Source organism: Tachypleus tridentatus, chromosome 3 (genome assembly GCF_004210375.1).
Source record: "Tachypleus tridentatus isolate NWPU-2018 chromosome 3, ASM421037v1, whole genome shotgun sequence".
Taxonomy (NCBI): domain Eukaryota; kingdom Metazoa; phylum Arthropoda; class Merostomata; order Xiphosura; family Limulidae; genus Tachypleus; species Tachypleus tridentatus.
The window spans coordinates 33191223-33216652 of NC_134827.1; the positions used below are offsets into that span (position 1 = coordinate 33191223).

At 30.1% G+C, this 25430-nt stretch overlaps 1 protein-coding gene across 1 annotated transcript in view; it reads right to left on the minus strand.

The window, feature by feature from the left end:
* Nucleotides 1-25430, minus strand: part of LOC143246652 (protein scribble homolog) — a 252713-nt gene that overhangs the window by 224119 nt on the left and 3164 nt on the right. The window contains 7 exon segments of the mRNA XM_076493711.1: nt 4765-4848; nt 4850-5052; nt 7486-7659; nt 8964-9038; nt 9521-9638; nt 14537-14626; nt 17346-17424. Coding sequence (XP_076349826.1) covers nt 4765-4848; nt 4850-5052; nt 7486-7659; nt 8964-9038; nt 9521-9638; nt 14537-14626; nt 17346-17424 — 823 coding nt within the window.

Genomic DNA, 25430 nt, shown 5'->3' on the forward strand with positions numbered 1-25430 from the left:
TTGACAATATTAAAAACGTGGGCTACAAAGAAAAAACTAACTGGGCTTTTAACTCCACAGCACGTAGCTATACTCACTGTTTCTTCTAACAAAATTACGTGTTGAAACAGCAATTCCATAAAACAAAAAATTATTCTATATCTTAACACAATCAACTCTTATAACCTAAATTGTGATCACTTCTGTGGTGAAGTTTATCCTCAATAATGTTTACCGCTTCCAGTTTAGTAACTTAAACCAAGAGTAAGAACAATGCACCAAATAAATTACACAGCCAATGGTTATACAATTGTTAACTCAGCCGAGGTAAGCAATCATTTTATGTTTTCAACAAGTCAAGTGTGAACACAAACATAACTATTAACAAGAACTCTCTTTCTGCTTTTGGAAAAGTTCCAAAGATAAATCATTATTAAATACATATATATTATGGTGTTCCATTTCTCAATCACAGTTGATATCTGAACAATAACACTGAACATTTACCTTCACTCACCCTCCTTACAGCAAGTTTTTAAACTGTAAAAAGTATACTGCTGATTTCACTGATTCTAGTATGGATATATATACTTATATATATGTCTTTATATTTCTCTTATTGTCTGAATTATTTCAGATTAAATTATGGTGTTACTCTCTCTTCGTATCTTACTTTATTTCATAATTTCTAGCATATATAACTTTTGACCAATCAGGTTTTTATTTCTAGGATTTTGAATGCTGTATACAACTGTAACACTGAACAGGTTCAGTTATTTATATGAACTGAGGAACGGAATTCATTCAGAATATGGCATACTTTAATAGAATGTTCATTGGATATTCTTAATATGTTCACCTTTCTTTGGTTTTCTTTATATTCTTTAGAAACAGGAGTAAATATTTATATTTAAACTACGTTCCACAACACTTTAAATGTTCATATATAAGAACTTATCACTAACCTTATCAAATTGACATATATATATATTATCATAAATACATCAACAGTTTCAGTATTTCACTAACATAATCAAACTGAAATACATGTCATTATCATAAATACATCAACAGTTTCAGTATTTCACTAACATAATCAAACTGAAATACATGTCATTATCATAAATACATCAACAGTTTCTATATTTTACTAACAATCAAACTGACGTATATTACTATCATAAACATATCAACAGTTTCTGTATTTTACTAACAATCAAACTGACCTATATTATTAAACACATCAACAGTTTCTGTAGTTTACTAACAATCAAACTGACATATATTATTAAACACATCAACAGTTTCTGTATTTTACTAACAATCAAACTGACATATATTATTAAACACATCAACAGTTTCTGTATTTTACTAACAATCAAACTGACATATATTATTAAACACATCAACAGTTTCTGTATTTTACTAACAATCAAACTGACGATATTATCAAACACATCAACAGTTTCTGTATTTTACTAACAATCAAACTGACATATATTATTAAACACATCAACAGTTTCTGTATTTTACTAACAATCAAACTGACGTATATTACTATCATAAACACATCAACAGTTTCTGTATTTTACTAACAATCAAACTGATATATATTACTATCATAAACACATCAACAGTTTCTGTAGTTTACGAACAATCAAACTAATATATATTACTATCATAAACACATCAACAGTTTCTGTATTTTACTAACAATCAAACTGACATATATTATTAAACACATCAACAGTTTCTGTATTTTACTAACAATCAAACTGACGTATATTACTATCATAAACACATCAACAGTTTCTGTATTTTACTAACAATCAAACTGACATATATTATTAAACACATCAACAGTTTCTGTATTTTACTAACAATCAAACTGACATATATTATTAAACACATCAACATTTCTGTATTTTACTAACAATCAAACTGACATATATTATTAAACACATCAACAATTTCTGTATTTTACTAACAATCAAACTGACATATATTATTAAACACATCAACAATTTCTGTATTTTACTAACAATCAAACTGACATATATTATTAAACACATCAATAATTTCTGTATTTTACTAACAATCAAACTGAGATATATTATTAAACACATCAAGAGTTTCTGTATTTTACTAACAATCAAACTGACGTATATTACTATCATAAACACATCAACAGTTTCTGTATTTTACTAACAATCAAACTGACATATATTACTATCATAAACACATCAACAGTTTCTGTAGTTTACGAACAATCAAACTAATACATATTACTATCATAAACACATCAACAGTTTCTGTATTTTACTAACAATCAAACTGACATATATTATTAAACACATCAACAGTTTCTGTATTTTACTAACAATCAAACTGGCGTATATTACTATCATAAACACATCAACAGTTTCTGTATTTTACTAACAATCAAACTGACCTATATTATTAAACACATCAACAGTTTCTGTAGTTTACTAACAATCAAACTGACATATATTACTAAACACATCAACAGTTTCTGTATTTTACTAACAATCAAACTGACGTATATTACTATCATAAACACATCAACAGTTTCTGTATTTTACTAACAATCAAACTGACGTATATATTATTAAACACATCAACAATTTCTGTATTTTACTAACAATCAAACTGATATATATTATTAAACACATCAATAATTTCTGTATTTTACTAACAATCAAACTGAGATATATTATTAAACACATCAACAGTTTCTGTATTTTACTAACAATCAAACTGACGTATATTACTATCATAAACACATCAACAGTTTCTGTATTTTACTAACAATCAAACTGACATATATTACTATCATAAACACATCAACAGTTTCTGTAGTTTACGAACAATCAAACTAATATATATTACTATCATAAACACATCAACAGTTTCTGTATTTTACTAACAATCAAACTGACATATATTATTAAACACATCAACAGTTTCTGTATTTTACTAACAATCAAACTGACGTATATTACTATCATAAACACATCAACAGTTTCTGTATTTTACTAACAATCAAACTGACGTATATTATTAAACACATCAACAATTTCTGTATTTTACTAACAATCAAACTGACATATATTATTAAACACATCAATAATTTCTGTATTTTACTAACAATCAAATTGAGATATATTATTAAACACATCAACAGTTTCTGTATTTTACTAACAATCAAACTGACGTATATTACTATCATAAACACATCAACAGTTTCTGTATTTTACTAACAATCAAACTGACATATATTACTATCATAAACACATTCAACAGTTTCTGTAGTTTACGAACAATCAAACTAATATATATTACTATCATAAACACATCAACAGTTTCTGTAGTTTACTAACAATCAAACTGACATATATTACTATCATAAATACATCAACAATTTCTGTAGTTTACTAACAATCAAGCTGAGGTATATTACTATCATAAACACATCAACTGTTTCTGTAGTTTACTAACAATCAAACTGACATATATTATTAAACACATCAACAGTTTCTGCATTTTACTAACAATCAAACTGATGTATATTACTATCATAAACACATCAACAGTTTCTGTAGTTTACTAACAATCAAACTGGCATTATATTACTATCATAAACACATCAACAGTTTCTGTATTTTACTAACAATCAAACTGACATATATTATTAAACACATCAACAATTTCTGTATTTTACTAACAATCAAACTGACGTATATTACTATCATAAACACATCAACAGTTTCTGTATTTTACTAACAATCAAACTGACGTATATTACTATCATAAACACATCAACAGTTTCTGTATTTTACTAACAATCAAACTGACATATATCATTAAACACATCAACAGTTTCTGTATTTTACTAACAATCAAACTGACATATATTATTAAACACATCAACAATTTCTGTATTTTACTAACAATCAAACTGACATATATTACTATCATAAATATATCAATAGTTTCTGTAGTTTACTAACAATCAAACTAACATATATTATCAAACACATCAACAGTTTCTGTATTTTACTAACAATCAAACTGACATATATTATTAAACACATCAACAGTTTCTGTATTTTACTAACAATCAAACTGACAGTTGTATATTACTATTATAAACACATCAACAGTTTCTGTATTTTACTAACAATCAAACTGACATATATTATTAAACACACCAACAGTTTCTGTAGTTTACTAACAATCAAACTGACGTATATTACTATCATAAACATATCAACAGCTTCTGTAGTTTACTAACAATCAAACTGACATATATTATTAAACACATCAACAGTTTCTGTATTTTACTAACAATCAAACTGACGTATATTACTATCATAAACACATCAACAGTTTCTGTATTTTACTAACAATCAAACTGATGTATATTACTATCATAAACACATAAACAGTTTCTGTATTTTACTAACAATCAAACTGATGTATATTATTAAACACATCAACAGTTTCTGTATTTTACTAACAATCAAACTGACGTATATTATTAAACACATCAACAGTTTCTGTATTTTACTGACAATCAAACTGACGTATATTATTAAACACATCAACAGTTTCTGTATTTTACTAACAATCAAACTGACGTATATTATCAAACACATCAACAGTTTCTGTACTATCACACACTTTTATTTCTTAATTTAAAATAATAATCCATAATTGTGTTAATAATTCAACAATACCATTGAAGAACATAAGTAAGCTAACCTGTTTCCACACACGTCTAACACTCGAAGCTCCTTCAACTTCCCCATCTCAACAGGAAGGTAGCTAAGATTGTTGTCACGAAGACAACACTCCTAACTGTGTTAGATTACCTATCTGTGAAGGTAGTTTGGTAATTCCGTTCCTGTCTAAATTTAGATTGGCCAACTTAACAAGGTTGCCAATCGAAGATGGTAGATCTGTCAGCAGGTTTTCTGTTAATATCAGTTCCTGCATGTTAACACACTTGCCTATCCCTGGAGGTAGAGCACTAATTTTATTCTGGTCAGACTAACAAGAAAACAAAAGCACATTTTAAGTAAGCGAGAAATACCATTTAAAAACAATCCAGCAAGTTACCAAACTGAAAAACTAATGACTCTAATCATTTATAAGTTTCAAGCTCTTAGTGGTGTGATGAATTGTTTCTCAACCTTTCCAATATCAGAGAAAGACTTTAAACTGATGCTGTCTGGTATAACACAAGAATAACAACTAAAAACAATGATTTATACATGAATACTTCATCTGTTTCTGTGAAGTCTCAAACACCAGCAAAGTGGTTGTGATGAAAAATCACCAGAAGCAGTGTTGAATAATGTTATCTATTCATTTAAATTCTTACAATTAATAACTTAAACTGTGATACGGTAACTTATCCAACAGTAACGCATCAGAGTAATTAGTGTAAATGAACAGTTTTAATTAATATGAACTTCAGTTTTGGTCCTTAATTAGCAGACTAGGATTACAAAACAAGAATAATAAATACACTGTAAATATAAATAATAAATCATGATTTTTTTTTTATAACAAATTTCTTTTTTTTTCTTTCATCCAATGAAAAATTCTGCAGAAAAGGAACAAAAAAATCTCTAATTGAATTATACATTGTTTTGAATGTAAAGCTTTTTATTTTCAAGTGGTTGTTTCTTAAACTGACAACAGAGGCATAAGATGCAGTAGTTATAATTAATTTAAGGTAATTCAATAGAAGCTAATCATAAATACTTGAAACACACAAGTACAATGCAGTTATTAACCCTTTTGAGAGAGGTCACAGGTCAAAGGCCACATTATAATTTTTGTTGAATTGCATTAAACTTTAATATTACACATGAATTGATTTTTTTAATTTGAAAGTAAATATTAAAAGAACACACCTAAATACAGATTTCAGTAAGTCATGTGGTACACTGAAGGCAGCACTGTTTAAAATTAGATGTTTGCAACGTCAAAATAATAAGACCATGGTTTTGTACAAATTATGAACTTAAAATATTTATATTAACAAGCTAGAATATAAAAACCTCATGTCTTTTATTCTGCTCAGACATGGCTTATGTATTGAATCAAACAGTGTCTCTGTTCAACTCTTTCCATTTTTGGAAACAGTCCCTTGCACACACTTACTTCAACATGTGACACATGAATAACCAATCAACAGATTAGAATGTCCCTGCGTGGTTTTCTTAGCCATTTTAATCTGTGAAAAAGTTACCATGTTCTTCAAGAAGGAAGGTTGTGTCTTTAGTCTGCTCAAAGTTTCATATTTTGCATAATCTAAATACACCTTAGTTACTAAGCTTAATAAATGATAGTGGAATTCTATGGCATCACTGTAGTTATTTATGATTTTAAGGTTATTCAACTGTATATACAAATCATAAAAACATTTTGTTTGATTTTCTCCATGTGAAAAATTTTAAAAAGCTTAGCAACCTATGTCAAACAGCAATCGACTACAAAGGTCATAGTGAGAAGAGATTATTGTTTGCTTTATTTCTTGATTTGTTGTTCTTTACTTTAAGACAAACAAGTTTAATAATGTATAATAATTGAAATGTGACTGTATATTACAAAATACTGGTCCACTAAAACACAGCCAACACGGGGAAGACAAAAGGTCAGTTGTATATTACTGGATATGTAACAAGTGCACATGCCCCCGAATCAATGCAAGTTATGTAATGTTAGCTATGCATGACAGTAGAGTCAGTATAATAAATATATAACATTATGAGACTTGAGCTACTTAGACTAAACAGTTGTATTTTCATGTTATAACATGTAGTCATTCGAGCACAAGAAACATTACATTTCCTAATTTTTTATGTTGTTTATGAGGGTATATAAAATAACAAACTATTAAGTCTTACTGAAAACAAACTTTTGAAATGTACTTAACCCTTTCGGCGAGGTTGCCGACCACAGTCGACTTGAAGGCTCAGCACGGCAGGCGACCTTCCTTTATTCCTGTTATTCTTATGTATTAAATTTAACATATATAGTATTGAGTACAATCACTGAACATTTCAGGGACTTTTGTTGAGTTATTCCTGAGATGTCGTGCTTTTAGTACTGATACCGTAATTAGTTGAAGTATCAAACATATATATTCAGCACCATGCCAAACATTATAATGTGTTATTCAGTGCTGAAAGGGTTAAGAGGTTTTAGAGATTATGCAAATAATATTTGAAATTTTTGAGATGAAGAATAGTTTTTTTATTCACAACATGAAATCACTTTGCACTCAAGACTAGTAACAGAACAAACTATTTAATAAACAAACCTTTAGTAAAAATATTTCATTAAAAAAACGGATATTTTTGTATACAAAATACTTGTAATTTTTACAAAGTGTCCACTGATACATTTGCAAAAATAATCAACAGGCATGTAGAATTATCAGAACTGAGCACATGACTTGAAGATTCCTACCTTTAATATGGTTAATTTCCGAAGTTCGCCAAAACTTCTAGGAAGACCTTCAAGGCAGTTTTGTGATAGATGAAGATCTGTGAGGCTTTCCAAACCACAAATTTCTTCAGGTAAAAATTCTAATCTATTTTCACTAATATCTAAACAGCTTAATTTCTTCAGGTTCTTGATTTCCTGAGAACACACAAGAACCTTGAAAACTATCAATGTTTTAAAGAAAATCTTCACTGCTAAAAAACTATTAGTATCTTGTTTACTGAGCACTACAAAACCAAAGTTATAAACTTATTATTTTATGTATATACATCTAAAATTTAAAAACTTAATCAGTATGTCACTTTATAGCAAAACTAAACAAGTAATTAGCATAAATCATTGTTTATAAATTCATTTATAAAATTCAGAAACACACACATATGTATTATACAGGGTGTTCGGAAAGTCACTGTGCACTTATATATTTATTAACAGCCATGTTTCAATATAGAACACAGGAGGTAAATATGAATGACAATTATAAACAATGTTGAAAGTGACCCCCGTTGGCATCAATACAGGCTTGGATCATTCTTATTTTGTTTCTGAATACCATTGTCAGTTGCTGGCTGAGATAGACTGAAAAAAATATGATTACAAAACTAAACAGTGACTTTCCAAACACCCTGTATAAGCATACACACACACATACTATCTTACTAAAATTATTTGGATAGCACATTTTGAAAAAAAGGGGTTTACTTTTTTGTCCCTAGTGCCTCATATTAACCCTTTCTGGACTAGGAGGAGTTTTAATGTTAACCCTTGTTTTCTTCTTATAAAACATCATTATGAAACTTATTCAATAAGCCTGTCGTAAGTATTTAGTTTCAGGTTTAAAAAATTAATATTATTTCATATAGTTTTTTTTATTATTTGATATGTGAATTTTTCTCACGTTTGTTTAGAGACACATTAAAAAAAAAGAAACTTTTCTTTTTGTTTCAGAATTTAATTTATTTTTAATCAGAAAATTAAATTTTATACGTCCAGTCAATATCTGTATTGATTTTCCTTCAGATATTTCTTTTGAAACTTTATCAACTGCAGTAATCGTTACTTCCAGCTAGCTCCCTTGTGGCACAGCAAGTGCGTCTGTGGACTTCTAATGCTAGAAACAAGGTTTCAATACCCGTGGTGGGCACAGCACAGATAGCTTATTGTTTAGCTTTGTGCTTAATCTGGAACAAACTAGTTCCACTTGTAAACAGTAAAACACAATGTGTAAACTGACATAGATCTATCAGTTACCTATGACCTGATCTCTCTAAAATATTTTAAAACACAAAATTATTTTTGCTATCTCAATTTGATATCACCAACAGATCACAACATGTCTTACAGATTAATATGTACTGAAACATATCTTCTCACTCTTCAGATCACTATAAACACTCGATAACAACACGATAATTAACACATTTTGTTACCTATTTTCTCACCTTTGGCACAGTAGAAAGACGGTTACTGTCTAACCAAAGTTCCTGAAGAATTTTTAACTGACCAATAAGAGCAGGCTAAAAAAACATAAAACAATAATAATCATCTGAAGTATTCTTTGATTAATAGTAATATTTAAAAAAATGCAATAGAATAATTTTACACAGGTACGGAGAAAATTAACATAATAAATTTTAGGTAATACGTTTAATAATTTAATGAAAACTCACAAAATTACCAGCTACAATCGTTTTAGTAATGTAATAAAAGTAGCAGATACGTAGTATTTACCAATTCTTAAAATTACAAATTTCAATGAAATGAGTTGGTATTTATAGCACACCAGAGTAACTTATAACTCAAGGATGTATTCAATGGTTAACTAGCTGTGAACATTCCTAACAAATATATCAGTTTATGAGTTTAACCAAAGTCTACATACAATGCACTTAACAGATTCTGCTAGTTAGATAAACTGTCTATTAATATTTTAATTTCATTTTGTTATTTTAATGTATAATTATTTGTAGTAATATATAATAAAGATAGAAATACTTACAAGTTCTTCAAATTCATTGCTACCAAGATCAAGATATTCAAGTTTAGTCAAAGCAAAAGATGGTGGTAAACATTTCAGGAGATTTTCACGCAGTTCCAACGATTGCAGGTTCACCAGGCTAAACAGATGGAAGAAAGAACGTAAGGACTTTATTCTAACAATTTTAAATAAAAAATATTGTATTTTAATATGTAACTTACATACGGAATTTAACTTTCCTTCATAAACTTTAAAAAAACTGATAAGTTTGAAGCTTCAACTAAAGTAATCACTATTAATCAGTAGTTAAGCACATGACAATTTACAATTTAAAAAAAATAACACAAAATGACTAACTATACAATCCTCTTTGTATAGCTTTCAGTCTTTCTTTTACAGAAATCTTCAAAATGCAGCTTAAACAATTTGCTCTTGGAAATAAGATAGTATATATCATGACTCTTGATGGTCACGTCTTTGAAGTTCTTTTTAGGCCATAAAAACAATTCTTATTACACATAAAATGCAAAATTCTAACACAACACTACTGTTGAAAATCTCATGAAACAATTTCAAGTATCAAATCATCGGTCTATAAAAGTAAAATATTTACAAACTTACATCATTCAATAACTGGATATTAACTGACTTACTGATTACCAATTTACAAGAGTTACAACCCGTGTAATAAATCCTTTGTAATTCACACACCATAACATTTTACACGAAACTTGGTGTTAAAAAATTCAAATTAAGAGTATAAAAATAATGGGTCAAATAACTTTAAACAAATAAAACAAAAGTAAATTGACAACGTTTCAGAAAAAACAAGAAAACCTTCTTCAAAACTAGAACTGAACTATTTGATTGGTTACACGTGAGCAGCAACCACATATAAACTAATCAATTAATTAAAAACACATTTAGAACATCATTAGTGCTTCTGATTATCACCATTTGTTTACTATTCCAATAACTGATTTATTGTAATTACAATTAAGTTGTCTTTCATAAAAATAACCAAGTAATAAAAATATATCACTTAAGTACAAAGCTAAACCACTGGGTATGGTTTATGATTCAAGGGTCTTGGATTCAACTGTCATTAAAAATAACCTAGCTTGCTGTTTATTTATCATTCCAAAGCTACTAAAACTATTTTCCCTGTCAATAATTTTAAACTACTAACTAGAAGAAAGGCAACTGGCTGACAGCACTACTTTTTTACTCTGTGTTATATTTAATGTTGTATAAGCACGTGTTGACCTGAGTGTGGATCTAAAGCTTCTTATTTCTTTCAAAAATTAATTTAAAAAATAGCTAGTCACCTTTACAATACCATATAGTATCAAAAAAGGAACACTAGGTGATAGCAATTTTGAATGATTGAGTTATAAATCACTTATTTTTTTTAGGCTTTTGCAATCAATGCAGTTAAGGTCTCAGCCAATTGCTGATTATTTATAAACTAATTGAACAATATAAACATCAATTTTGATGGTATATTTGTAGACCTCAGCTTTTCCACAACACTATATCAAGACTTTAAAAAGTTATTTTCATTACAGTTAGAATAGTTTAGCCCTCTGCAGCTTCTTTAACAGACCTGGTACAGAAACAAACTCATTGTTCAGAAGTTACAATTTTCATGAGAAAGATTTCTTTTTTTTCTTATTGTTGACGTCTAGAATAAGTGAAAACATGGTGTGATTATACAAGTAATAACTTTAAAAAATGATTTTGAAAACAGTCATCCTGGTTACCAATTCTTTAATTATTGTTTCTAAATATGATTACAAATAATAATAACCATCTATTTTAATTAAAAAAGTTGAAAAGCCCATTATTAAGCCTTCTTATTTTTCATATCGATCACATTACCAGTAATAAAAACATAAACTTTGAAATCACTGGATCATAGCCTGAATTAATCCTTTACAGAATATATTAGCATTAATATGGTAACTCTGACTTACAAGTATCTTAGGACTATATGATTACCACTTATCTAAAAGTAAACACCTCTTTTTTTTTCATGTAAAAAATACTGAACATTTAGCCTACGCATTGCAAAGTTATATTTTTAAAAAAGTTAACTGATATCACACCATCAGTGTAAAGAATGAATCATTACTACAGCTAGGGTGAAGAAGTTAAACACTGTTAACACATTAACACCATATTATCTGAACAGATTTGTTTATTATTATTACTATTCCTTAAGTTTCGAAGCTTTGTACAATAATGTTGCAACAAAAAATTTTATTTTACAAAATAAACTGATGTTATTCTAATTTAACAGAATTTAATTTAAATTCAGAATACCTGAAGAATATTTAGAAATACTGGGTTTAGGTTTGCTGATTAGGGATTTGTCTGATAACTGAAATAAGTACTAACTGTTAGTTCCTCTCCATTGTTTACTGCTTAAGTAAAATGACTGCTTAGTTATAAATACAGCATAGAATTGTTTAACCTGTTCAGTGCAAGAGCGAGATAACTTCGTCCAAGCCGAATGGTAACACAGTGTCACGGACGAGTTAATTCCTTCTCAATAATACCTAAGTTTAACGCTAGATGTCAGCACCATACATGCATTTGATCTACTTACAAATTGTTTCACTTTTGATCCAAAATGGTGCCACAAAAAAAGTTACAAAATGAAGAAGCATTGGAGTTGTGTTTTGAACTTGATTCGGGGTTGCTGTAGCAGCTGAAATACTTGGCAGTCAACAGGTTAAACATACAATTAAACATGTAAACAATACTGAACTGTCTGTGATAATAACCCTAGAAGAGTTTACAGTATTCTTGCAACAGATGATTTGCAAGTAAATAAATATTTTATTGTTTTCAGTGTTAAACAATGCAGTTAATTAACTTGTATATGCCATACATTTGCTAAGCAAAGTTTAGGCTAAAAAATCTCATTTAATTGTAAAATAACATGTAGTCTAAAGAGAGAAATTCCTTTGTTTTTAAAATTTATCAAGTGGTGAAAAAATATGAAAGCCTGTTATGTATGTAAATTCTTACTATTTTCCAACAATTTTAACTCAAAAATATCTTATAAACAACACTTTCCAATTTTCTGAAATTTATGTCATAATTCATAGAGTTGAAATCTTGCTAATGATGCCATGTCAAATGGGTTAATCATTTACTAATGATTTAAAACTTCAAAATCAACTATTAAGGAAGTTTAAATATGAACGAACTGGGCAAAAAATTAGTAAAAATACTGGTTTTGGTGAGTTAAAAACTAGTAGAGATATAGGTTTTGGTGAGTTAAAAACTTGTAGAAATATAGGTTTTAGTGACTTAAAAACTTGTAGAAATATAGGTTTTAGTGACTTAAAAACTTGTAGAGATATAGGTTTTTAGTGACTTAAAAACTTATAAAAATATAGGTTTTAGTGACTTAAAAACTTGTAGAGATATAGGTTTTAGTGTTTTCAGTTTAATTTTTGAAAAATGTATTTTCATAAGTGAATTGTGAAAGTACTAGTGTATTAAATCTGCAGAAATTTTGCCACAAGAAGATAAAAAGATAAAGAAAGCTTAAGGTTATACAGTTTAGAGACGGGCTGAGTAAGTAACAAAGGAACATTTACTGTAAGTTCAGTATAATAACAGACACAAAATACTTTGAGATGTTGTCATCTTACAATCAGCTTACTTAGATACAGGAACACACACTATGATTTGTTTGAGATTAAACACAAAGCTACACAATGGGCTATCTGTAGTCTGCCCACCAACGGTATTGAAACATAGATTCTACCATTGGAAGTCCATGAACTTATCACTGTGCTGCTGAGGAGGTAGGGTCTTTACACTATGGAACAAATAAGTCACATGACTTTATAATGTTTAATAAACATATGCTGTTGACATTTGCTTCATTGTTCAAAGTTATGGTGTTTTTACTTTTTAACAGATATACTCCAGTTTTACTGGATTGCAATATTTGTAAGTGGGAGCTTTTCTTTATATTCACAAAATAAATAACTTTAAAGTTTATATTTTGTACAGCAGGCAATAACTAAGATGATTGAAATCTTTGTTGTACATTATTTTTATGTTTATCCTTTCAAAAGAATCGGCTAACTTGCTACATTATACCACAGCTGTGATTAGGATTGGTTAAGTTAAAACATTATTACCCTTACCAGTGATAACAAAACATGTTTTCATTATCAATTTATTTAACTGGTACAATGTTTGAAACACTAACATGATAATAGCTGTATGGTAACATTTATTATTTTAATTAATAATATTAATTAAATATTAATATTATTATTAATATTAATATTAGAAATAAAGTTTCCACTTGTGTTTTAATGAATGATCCTGAATAGGCATATGTGTTTTCATATAGCAAATCCACATTGGACTATCTGCTGAGTCTACCAAGGGAATCGAATCCCTAAATTTAGCATTGTAAGCCTGTCGACTTACCACTGTACTAGCAGGGGACCCTGAAGAGGCTGTAAAGTGAAATTTTTAATGAAATAAAAATAACATTTTGGGATTATGAGGTTCTTTATTTCTAGCAGTAACTGGGGATATCTAGTTGATGTTATTAATTCACTCAACAAATAGTAAATATCCAGATTATCTTAAGAAAACAAATTTTTGCCACATTGTTTTCTCTGACAAAAAATATTTTTTTAAAACTATATGAAACTAATAGTAATTTGAAAATTACTTAAAAAACAAAATAAAGAAACTCAATGAAATAAGAAAGGTCAATACCACATTAAAATAAGATAGTGGTTGTTTTTATTTTGAATATAAGGTGAGAGATGCATATTAGTCGATTAGAGAGTCTATAAGTTAAATGATTAGCAAATACATTAATCACCCAAATCTCAGCAAAATCTAACATTGTGTCCTAATACACTAAAAAACAATTATTCTCTCGAATTTTCAATTATCACACACAGAAAGTGGAATTTAAGATTCTTAAACTACACTGGTCTCTTCATATCTCTAGAATAAGAATGAACTATAAAACCAAAACTGACTTACTTCCCAATGTCATTTGGCAGCTGTACAACAGATACATCATTCAGACACAAGAAAGTCAAACTTTTCAGTTGAGTAAAGGATGCTGGAATTCTAATAGAAATGAAATGTGATATTATGTTACAAAATACATCACAAATCAACATTTGAAACTTTCCAAGTGTTTTATAAATTGTATTAAAATATAACGAAAAGGAAATGACATTTCACACATTATAACTGTATAACCAATACTGTTAATGAAAGTAACAATAAGCAAAACGTATAGTTATAAAAATAGACTAAATACAAAATTAACACTCGGGTCATGGAAACAAACATGTAATAATTTAAAATGCTTAGTATCAACCATGCACTACTGAACTGCTGGACGAGGAACAGTATAATATAGTTCAAAAACAAAGAGACACGATGACAATTTTTAAAGCTGAAGGGAAGAAGGTGGCACCTTCACTGAGATGTCAATCATATGATTACCTGAACCAAAGTACAATTATATAAATATTTAAGATATAATTAACAAGTAAATAAGAAAGACCAATGCAACAAAGTGAATGAAAACTAACCCTTAATACTGATGAAGAAAGATGACCTAATTATGTAGTTAATGATAACCAACATTTGAAAGAATTCCTGTAAAACAAAAACTTTGACCTACACACAATACTGCAGTAATTGAGCAACTTCCGTAGAACTTACTTTTGAAAGGTAATGGGAAATAAGAGGTATTTTCCATCTAGAAACCAATGTAGAAATTTAAAAAAGTTATGTAAAAAACCTGAACTCCAACTTGGATGTTGTCATGGTCTGAATACTACATACATAGTACAAAATTTACACAAAGACACACAGAGTAATCTTGTTGGTACTTTAACCAACATTACTATATAAAAAATATACAAGGACTCGGCACTTTGGATAAGCTAAAAAAACAAGAAAAGAACCAGGAGGAGCAGACAGGAATAGAAAATAAATTGTAGCAATAATCTCTAGAGAAATCAGATACTTAAAAGGTGAAGACGTTAATTACTGATGGTAAGACACGAGTCACTCTGAAGATCAAAATTGGATGTGGTATGGCTTAATAACACTTACAGTCTAATTTCCTCAGAGTGTAAAAGTGTTACATAGTAGAAAAATATGCATAAAATATCTAAGATTACTCTTTAGAAAAATGGAACTTTATGAGAATTTAACATGGCAACATCTTTGTTTAATCTATCCATGTTATGTTCTTTGGTCATTTAATTTTCTATAGAAGTTATTTTTAAACAGTAAATTTTGTATCAGGAATGATCTTTTGCCACACTAACAGACAAAGTTAATAAAAATGTTTAGACCATTAAGCATATTTTTAAAAATTAATTTGGTTTCCATATATATCAAATAAGACCTTATCTGGAATTGATTTTTCCAGTATTTGATACAATATCAGTTTAAGTTTTGCACACACACAAACTTTCATCATAAATATCAATTTGTCTTTATCAGTATCTGTTTTCCACATTTTGCAATTTTTGTACTCCTAAAATTTTGTGGTAGGTACTATGAACCCTTCTAACCCACATAAACCAAGACCCCACAGCACATGGTAGTAAGTGAATAGTTTGATTAATGATAAAGCTCATTGACTTATTACATTCACCATCATATCACACTGATAATTCAACTATATTAAATATATTTTAAATTTTTAGTGGTATTTTTTAGAAGACTGTCTCTGTGGGTTAGGGATTCTCTAACGAATGGTAGTAATAAAATATCCTTTTTGAGATCAAAACTACATTTGTTAACAGTAGGATTTTATAATATTAAGAAGTAAAGTGGCAAGAATCAGCTAATTTAATGGGTTGGTTTGGTTAGAATTTGACAAAGCTTCACATGGGCTATCTGCTCTAGCCATCCATAATTTAGCAGTGCAAGACCAGAGAGAAGGACTATTCTTTTACCAATGGATAGTGTAATTGACCAGCACATTGTAATCGTTACATGGCTGAAAAAGTGAGTATGTTTTATATGATGGGGACTCAAACCCATGCCTCTCAGATTGTAAGTTGAGCACTCCAGCTACTTGGCCAGCCAGGCCTGCTAACTTAATATAGAAGTGAAAGTGAAAATATAGAATGACAAACTTTACAAAACACTACAAAAATACATCAGCAACAAAAGGAGGAGTTAGTGAGAAATAAGATAACAACATGAAACAGAACAGAAGAATAAAAAGAATGTGTCCACACATCTATCATGGTTAGCTACCCAATGGTAACTTTGCACATGCATAAAAAATGTACAATTCTAAATCTTTCATTAACACATGAATATTTCAATACACAAAAACATTAAATGTATTGTTTAAAAGTCAATATGAATAAATAAAATGATGTTCCTAATTAAAATGTATAAATTTTAAATGCTGAATGCTATTTAATTAAAAGAATCGTGTTTTTTGTGAAGAATACTTCACAAAACGTTCGATAGATGGCACTGCAAAGAAACCCGAAATACCAACATGTGAAATCCTACAATATAAAATTATGACGATTTAAGTATATTTATAGTATTTACATTAGTTAAACATACATTTCAACTATGTATTATAATACAATATGTACTGCCTTATGGTTAAAACTATAATAAAAATGGGTTAAAAAACAAACCTAAAAAATTATTAGTCAAAATCTGTGTTTAAACCCAGATTAGGTTTGTCTGGAGCTTTACCTGGGGTCTAGTCATTTTTCTCTAACTGCCAAACAAGGCCTGTTCTGTAATCGAATAGAAGACAATGCTACTCTGTGTCTTTTATATTACTTACTTTGTTAAAGGGTTTACACTGAAGTCTGCCACCTCCAAGCATTTCAGATTTTTAATATTGTCAGGAATGTCTTCCAGGTCTGTAATGAAAGAGAATAATGATTTTTTTTTTTTTTTCATTAAGCAGATATTAGATTAAATCAGGTTTGAAAACTGGAGGTAAAAATGTTAAATGTGATAAAAATTAGATACTTTTAATGTAAAACTGTAGGGCTTAAATTATATGATTGTGAATTTTAAGAGCCATAACAAATGACTCCAGTTTCAAGGCTTTCACCTCATAATATCATAAAACTGTATCCTTCCAAATAATCATAAACTGATTAAAAGTACTTAATATAAGTGTTGCTAAATGAAATCAATTTTAAAAATTAATTTCTTTGTCACATAGAAATATTGTGTGACTTATTGCAACTCTTACATTTTCATATAACAAAATTCAAAAACCAGTGTACCTCAACAATTTTCTTCCAAAATGTTGAATCATTAAAACAATTGAACAACATTATATTGTAGGATTTCTATGATTAAAAAAACTGTAGCAAGAATGCCATTTATCATATCACATAAGTGAAATAATACATTTATTATAAGCTTAATAATTTATATGTATTGTTAATTTTAATATCTCTGTTTTTAGATAAAAAGAAATACTGGTTAAATTATAGAAATATCTCTCTGTTTTTAGATAAAAAGAAATACTGGTTAAATTATAGAAATATCTCTCTGGTTTTAGATAAAAAGAAATACTGGTTAAATTATAGAAATATCTATTTTTGAAATAGGCAACAAAGCTGAAACATCCATGCCTCAACATGCAGCAAACAGGTTGTCCTTTTTATGCTGTAAACTTTGGCTAATATCTCACGGGCTTTTAAAGTAAAAGTCAGAAGTTTGAATAAGATCAAAATGCTATTTTGAATGGTATGAAAAAAGCTACAAAATGTTTTTGTTTTCTGCAATATTACTTGAGCATTTTGTGGTTTTAAGGTATAACTTTTAACTAGTTCTTTCCAAAGTCACATTTATTAATAATACCATAAATAACCTCTGTCTTATGAAACAGACAAGACCTTTATTATACCTTTCCCATGCAACTGGTATATTAGTATTTCCTTTTCAGAGCTGGTTATACAATTTTGTTTGGCACAAACATGGCATAATGAATAAGTTTCAACTAATTAATCTGACAACTGCAGAAGTACACATTCTCAGTATCTGATACCACACAGAGTTCAAGGTTAACATCAGATTCCCCACGAGTTACATCATGAACCAGTTTACTCTACAAACAACAAAGAAAAAAACCAGTACATGTTTAGCTTTATGGTAATTCTATTTTATCTCTGCTTTCAATGCTAAATCCTGTCATTTAGATTTGAGGCCATTATTATTGGTCATGCCATGCTAGAATATTGATTTGTTTGTGTGAGTCGCTATTTTATTTATAGACATGAGAGAAAATAATGGTAAAGTCAGAAAAATAGAGATTTGATTTTGACACATGCAATTTTTGGTGAAAAACTGAAGATAAAAGGTTTACAAGCATACAAAATACACAGGTAGTGAACAGACCATTCTTGGTAAGTTCTGCACAAGGATGCTACTTAAAACGTCATGGTCACAGATGCCCACAGAAACATTACCAAGGGGGCAAAATACGTGGATCAGCTTTCACAGTTTAAGTCAACAGACGAAAAGAACGTGTGTTGTGTGCACTCAAATGGAAACAAAGTTATGATTTAAATAAGAAATTACTAAAAATATTTAGTTTGACTACAATGTTACATTTACATAATAACTTCTGCAATTATTTATGAAATGTAAGGGGGGGCCAAAAACTCTTATCCTTCCTGCAGGTTCTCATGGCCATGACTGGCTTAATTTCAGATTTTAAATAAAATTTCCAACTCAACTGAAAATAAAACTTCATCTCACGTGCAAATTTATTTAAGGAAAACAATTTATAAAGTATAGTTTTAGAATTCTATGAACTCCGAATGATAAAAGACATCTCTAGTGTGACATACCTTGCTTCTCTATAATTCACTGAAAGAGAAACAGTACCATTGAGCTGTGTTCCCAATACATTAGAAAGTGTGTTTGAGTGTCATTGAAGTAGTCACACAGCTATACAGTGGCCTATCCCTGCTGTATCCCCCAAGGGTATTTAAACCCAGTATATAGTCTACAGAGACTCTCCTGTGCCACTGGGGAGCAAAATGAGATAGAACTAAGAATTATGACTCCACATATGCCCAAGTGGTTCTTGAGATTTACTGGATAGTAAAAATGGTCTATGAGCTGAAAATTACGTTAAACCAAACCATGATATGGGATTATCACTTGAATACAAGGCATACCAGAAGTATACTGAACTTTTGCATCATTTAAATATTTCTAAGTTTTAAAACTTCTAATACAAAAAGGAGGAATTTCTTCCAAGTTACACGATAATAATAATATAAAACATTCAGGACAAATGATATTGTTTATATACTTTATTAAGCGTGTATGTGTTTTCTTATAGCAAAGCCACATCGGACTATCTGCTGAGCCCACCGAGGGGTACCGAACCCCTGCGTTTAGCGTTGTAAATCCGTAGACTTACCGCTATACCGGCGAAGGACCTTTATTAAGCAATGTCACGCTTTAATTTCTGTTAAAACTTATTAGTAAACAAACGATCTGTACTTCATTCATAACTGTTATTTACATTAACATGTACACATATAAAGTAATATAGTGCACCTGTAATAACCAAGATTCCAGGTCAGTGCCGTAACACACAGCTGTGACACACTTGATTGTCAAATGTGCCGCAGAATTTTTGCAGCTATTAAGTTTTATTTGGCAGTGTTAATTTATAATAAGTTTAACACATTTTTTAAAATTTATAATTAGATACGTCTTACTGATACACACCGTAACAGTAACTTCTGCCTATTCCAGTCAAAGACTGTCATCAGGCCTAACGTCTGAGCATATTCACATGTGCCACAAGCTGAAAAAAGTGTAGGTAGCGCCATTGTTCCAAATTGTAATAATAAACTTTATTAAGGAAAGGAAATATTTTCTGCACATATAGAATTTACTTTAACATGTGCTGATATCCACGCTCTAATAAGTACTTTATAATTCTAGCTTCTGCTTAGAAGCAGAAAATACTTAACTATCGGAAGTAATTAACAACTATCTTCCATTTCCGCTTTCTTCATTCACTACAGCGGAAATAAGCAAGAATGCACTTGACGTCATAGCAACTGGCTGGTAAACCTACTGACCTAGAAAAAATATTACTAACCACAAAATTATATCTATTAGAAGTCATTTTTAAATATAAAAGATCAGAGCGTTTTTATTTTACCTTTACTTTCATATTTTTACTCTAGTCATACAGAATTGTCATTTTTATATATGATAATAAAGTAAAGAGACGTGTTAAACCCGGTTTAAGTTTATGATTTTGAAAAGCACTCAGCGGAAGGTATCACCATTGGTATTGGATAACTCGCGATTCACGTGCCACGGGTCAATGCGTTTAGCACAACTGTGTGTTGTACACAATCATTAACCACCTAACAAAGTTTAATACGATATCACCATTTAATGTGTTTATTGCCCATGTTCATTAACCACCTTTAACAGGTTAATACGACAATCATTGTTTAATATTTCTTATCCATGTTACTTAACCAACTTTAACAGGTTAATACGGTAATTATTGTTTAATGTGTTCGTTGTACACGTTACTAAACCACCTTTAACAGGTTGATAAGATGATTCTTGTTTAATGTGTTTGTTGTACATGTTCATTAAGAACCTTTAATAGATTAACATGATGATTGTTGTTTAATGTGTTTGTCGTACATGTTCATTAAGAACCTTTAATAGATTAACATGATGATTGTTGCTGTGTTTGTTGTACATGTCCATTAAGAACCTTTAATAGATTAACATGATGATTGTTGCTGTGTTTGTTGTACATGTTCATTAAGAACCTTTAATAGATTAACATGATGATTGTTGTTTAATGTGTTTGTTGTACATGTTCATTAAGAACCTTTAATAGATTAACATGATGATTGTTGTTTAATGTTTGTTGTACATGTTCATTAAGAACCTTTAATAGATTAACATGATGATTGTTGTTTAATGTGTTTGTTGTACATGTTCATTAAGAACCTTTAATAGATTAACATGATGATTGTTGTTTAATGTTTGTTGTACATGTTCATTAAGAACCTTTAATAGATTAACATGACGATTGTTGTTTAATGTTTGTTGTACATGTTCATTAAGAACCTTTAATAGATTAACATGATGATTGTTGCTTAATGTGTTTGTTGTACATGTTCATTAAGAACCTTTAATAGATTAACATGATGATTGTTGTTTAATGTGTTTGTTGTACATGTTCATTAAGAACCTTTAATAGATTAACATGATGATTGTTGTTTAATGTGTTTGTTGTACATGTTCATTAAGAACCTTTAATAGATTAACATGATGATTGTTGCTTAATGTGTTTGTTGTACATGTTCATTAAGAACCTTTAATAGATTAACATGATGATTGTTGTTTAATGTGTTTGTTGTACATGTTCATTAAGAACCTTTAATAGATTAACATGATGATTGTTGTTTAATGTGTTTGTTGTACATGTTCATTAAGAACCTTTAATAGATTAACATGATGATTGTTGTTTAATGTGTTTGTTGTACATGTTCATTAAGAACCTTTAATAGATTAACATGATGATTGTTGTTTAATGTGTTTGTTGTACATGTTCATTAAGAACCTTTAATAGATTAACATGATGATTGTTGTTTAATGTGTTTGTTGTACATGTTCATTAAGAACCTTTAATAGATTAACATGATGATTGTTGTTTAATGTTTGTTGTACATGTTCATTAAGAACCTTTAATAGATTAACATGACGATTGTTGTTTAATGTTTGTTGTACATATTCATTAAGAACCTTTAATAGATTAACATGATGATTGTTGTTTAATGTGTTTGTTGTACATGTTCATTAAGAACCTTTAATAGATTAACATGATGATTGTTGTTTAATGTGTTTGTTGTACATGTTCATTAAGAACCTTTAATAGATTAACATGATGATTGTTGTTTAATGTGTTTGTTGTACATGTTCATTAAGAACCTTTAATAGATTAACATGATGATTGTTGTTTAATGTGTTTGTTGTACATGTTCATTAAGAACCTTTAATAGATTAACATGATGATTGTTGTTTAATGTGTTTGTTGTACATGTTCATTAAGAACCTTTAATAGATTAACATGATGATTGTTGTTTAATGTGTTTGTTGTACATGTTCATTAAGAACCTTTAATAGATTAACATGATGATTATTGTTTAATGTGTTTGTTGTACATGTTCATTAAGAACCTTTAATAGATTAACATGATGATTGTTGCTGTGTTTGTTGTACATGTCCATTAAGAACCTTTAATAGATTAACATGATGATTGTTGTTTAATGTGTTTGTTGTACATGTTCATTAAGAACCTTTAATAGATTAACATGATGATTGTTGTTTAATGTGTTTGTTGTACATGTTCATTAAGAACCTTTAATAGATTAACATGATGATTGTTGTTTAATGTGTTTGTTGTACATGTTCATTAAGAACCTTTAATAGATTAACATGATGATTATTGTTTAATGTGTTTGTTGTACATGTTCATTAAGAACCTTTAATAGATTAACATGATGATTGTTGCTGTGTTTGTTGTACATGTCCATTAAGAACCTTTAATAGATTAACATGATGATTGTTGCTGTGTTTGTTGTACATGTTCATTAAGAACCTTTAATAGATTAACATGATGATTGTTGTTTAATGTTTGTTGTACATGTTCATTAAGAACCTTTAATAGATTAACATGACGATTGTTGTTTAATGTTTGTTGTACATATTCATTAAGAACCTTTAATAGATTAACATGATGATTGTTGCTTAATGTGTTTGTTGTACATGTTCATTAAGAACCTTTAATAGATTAACATGATGATTGTTATTTAATGTGTTTGTTGTACATGTTCATTAAGAACCTTTAATAGATTAACATGATGATTGTTGTTTAATGTTTGTTGTACATGTTCATTAAGAACCTTTAATAGATTAACATGACGATTGTTGTTTAATGTTTGTTGTACATATTCATTAAGAACCTTTAATAGATTAACATGATGATTGTTGTTTAATGTGTTTGTTGCACATGTTCATTAAGAACCTTTAATAGATTAACATGATGATTGTTGCTTAATGTGTTTGTTGTACATGTTCATTAACACCCCTTGGTGTGGATTCCTGTATGTGGTGAGGGGACCTCCTAGGACAAGTTATGTTCTTTCAGTTTACCTCCTCTGGAATCTAAACATCCACCCATGTGTTTTCTGTGCGTGGCAACCCGTGAAGGGGAGGAGAGGATCCTGGTGGTTGAGGGGTCAAACCCTAACACACCACTTTGTCCTTGAATTCCTGTAGAAGGGCGGCCCCCCTTGGGTCAATCGGCTGGTCCACTCGGGCTAGGATAAACCAAGTACCAGTGTTGGATGTTTTCAACAAGTGTTGTGGACATTATATCTGATGCTGGTGTTTGGGTATAGTGCTCACGAAACCCTGCAGTGAGGCGTATCTCCACTCGCAAAGATGGAATTATGGTGCCGACCAATGTCCTCATTCTCACATTTACATTACCACGTCCACCTGTCACCATCAAAGCAGATTATCTAAATTGCAGAGTACGGTCATACATTCCAAACCCTCCCCGATGTTTCCAGTGTCAGCGGTTCGGTCACTCGAAGACGTCATGTTGTGGTTTCTTGACGTGTGCTCGTTGCAGTGGCAAGAAACATGATGCCTATAAGTGTGAAACTGACCTTCATTGCATCAATTGCAATAGTTCTCACTCGTCCTACTTTCATTCTTGCCCTAAATTGTTGGAAGAAAAAGAGGTGCAGCATTTGAAAACGATTCATAACATCACCTATACTGAGGCTCGAAAATTGCTGTCTACCACCTCATCTCGGACGAACGTTGCTGCACTTCGTTCCACAACGACTGTGAGAGTACAGGGAGAGATCTCTGTGGCCCTTAAAGAATTGTTCTTCAAACAAATAAAAAGTGTTTCGTCCTCCACGGTTAAGAAAGTTGATGAATCAACTTCAACACCTATCTCTGTCCCTTACATACATTCCAACAAACCCCAAGATCTACATACTTTGGTTCCAGATACAGGCATTTCCTCAGATACATCTCCTCCCATCCCAAGATGCAAAACAATCATTCGTTCACGTCCTCAGTCTCTGGAATCCCCTTCCAACAACAAAGACCTACCCAATCGACCCAGGACAGGATCCATGGAGGTCGATAGACCTCCCCCAAATAAGGACAGTAACGAAAGAAAAACGTGGTCGTAAACAGAAGGGTTCTCCAGCCAGTTCGCCTACACGTAAATAAAAATGACCACCCTGACACAATAGAATTGTCGAGGTTAACGTTCTAATCTGGATGACATCAAAACACTGATTGCTTCCTACCATCCTGTTTGTCTTTCCTTACAGGACACATTTCTGAAACCTGCCGATACAGTCACATTTCGGCGGGTTTCTTTATACAGAAATGACAGGCTGTGTGATGGACGAGTGCATCAGCATGTGCCCACCCTGTCTTTGCCATTTGACTCACCCTTGAAGGGCGTAGCCATCCACGCTTCCTTGGGTCATACCTTCATTGTTTGTTCTCTCTACCTGTTGCCTGGAGAGACATATGACCAATCAGACCTTGATGCTCTCGTTTAACAGTTGCCATCTCCCTTTCTAATCCTGCGGGACTTTAATGGACATCATCCCCTTTAGGGAAGTACTGATATTGATAGGAGGGGTTGCTATATAGAGCGTATGCTCTCTGATCACAACCTTTTTCTTTTCAATACTGGTTCTTCTACTTATTTTCATGCACCTAGTCAGTCCTTTACTGCTATTGATCTCTCAATTTGCTCCCCTACATTATATTCCCATTTTTCCTGAAGGGTTGACAATAATCCATGAGG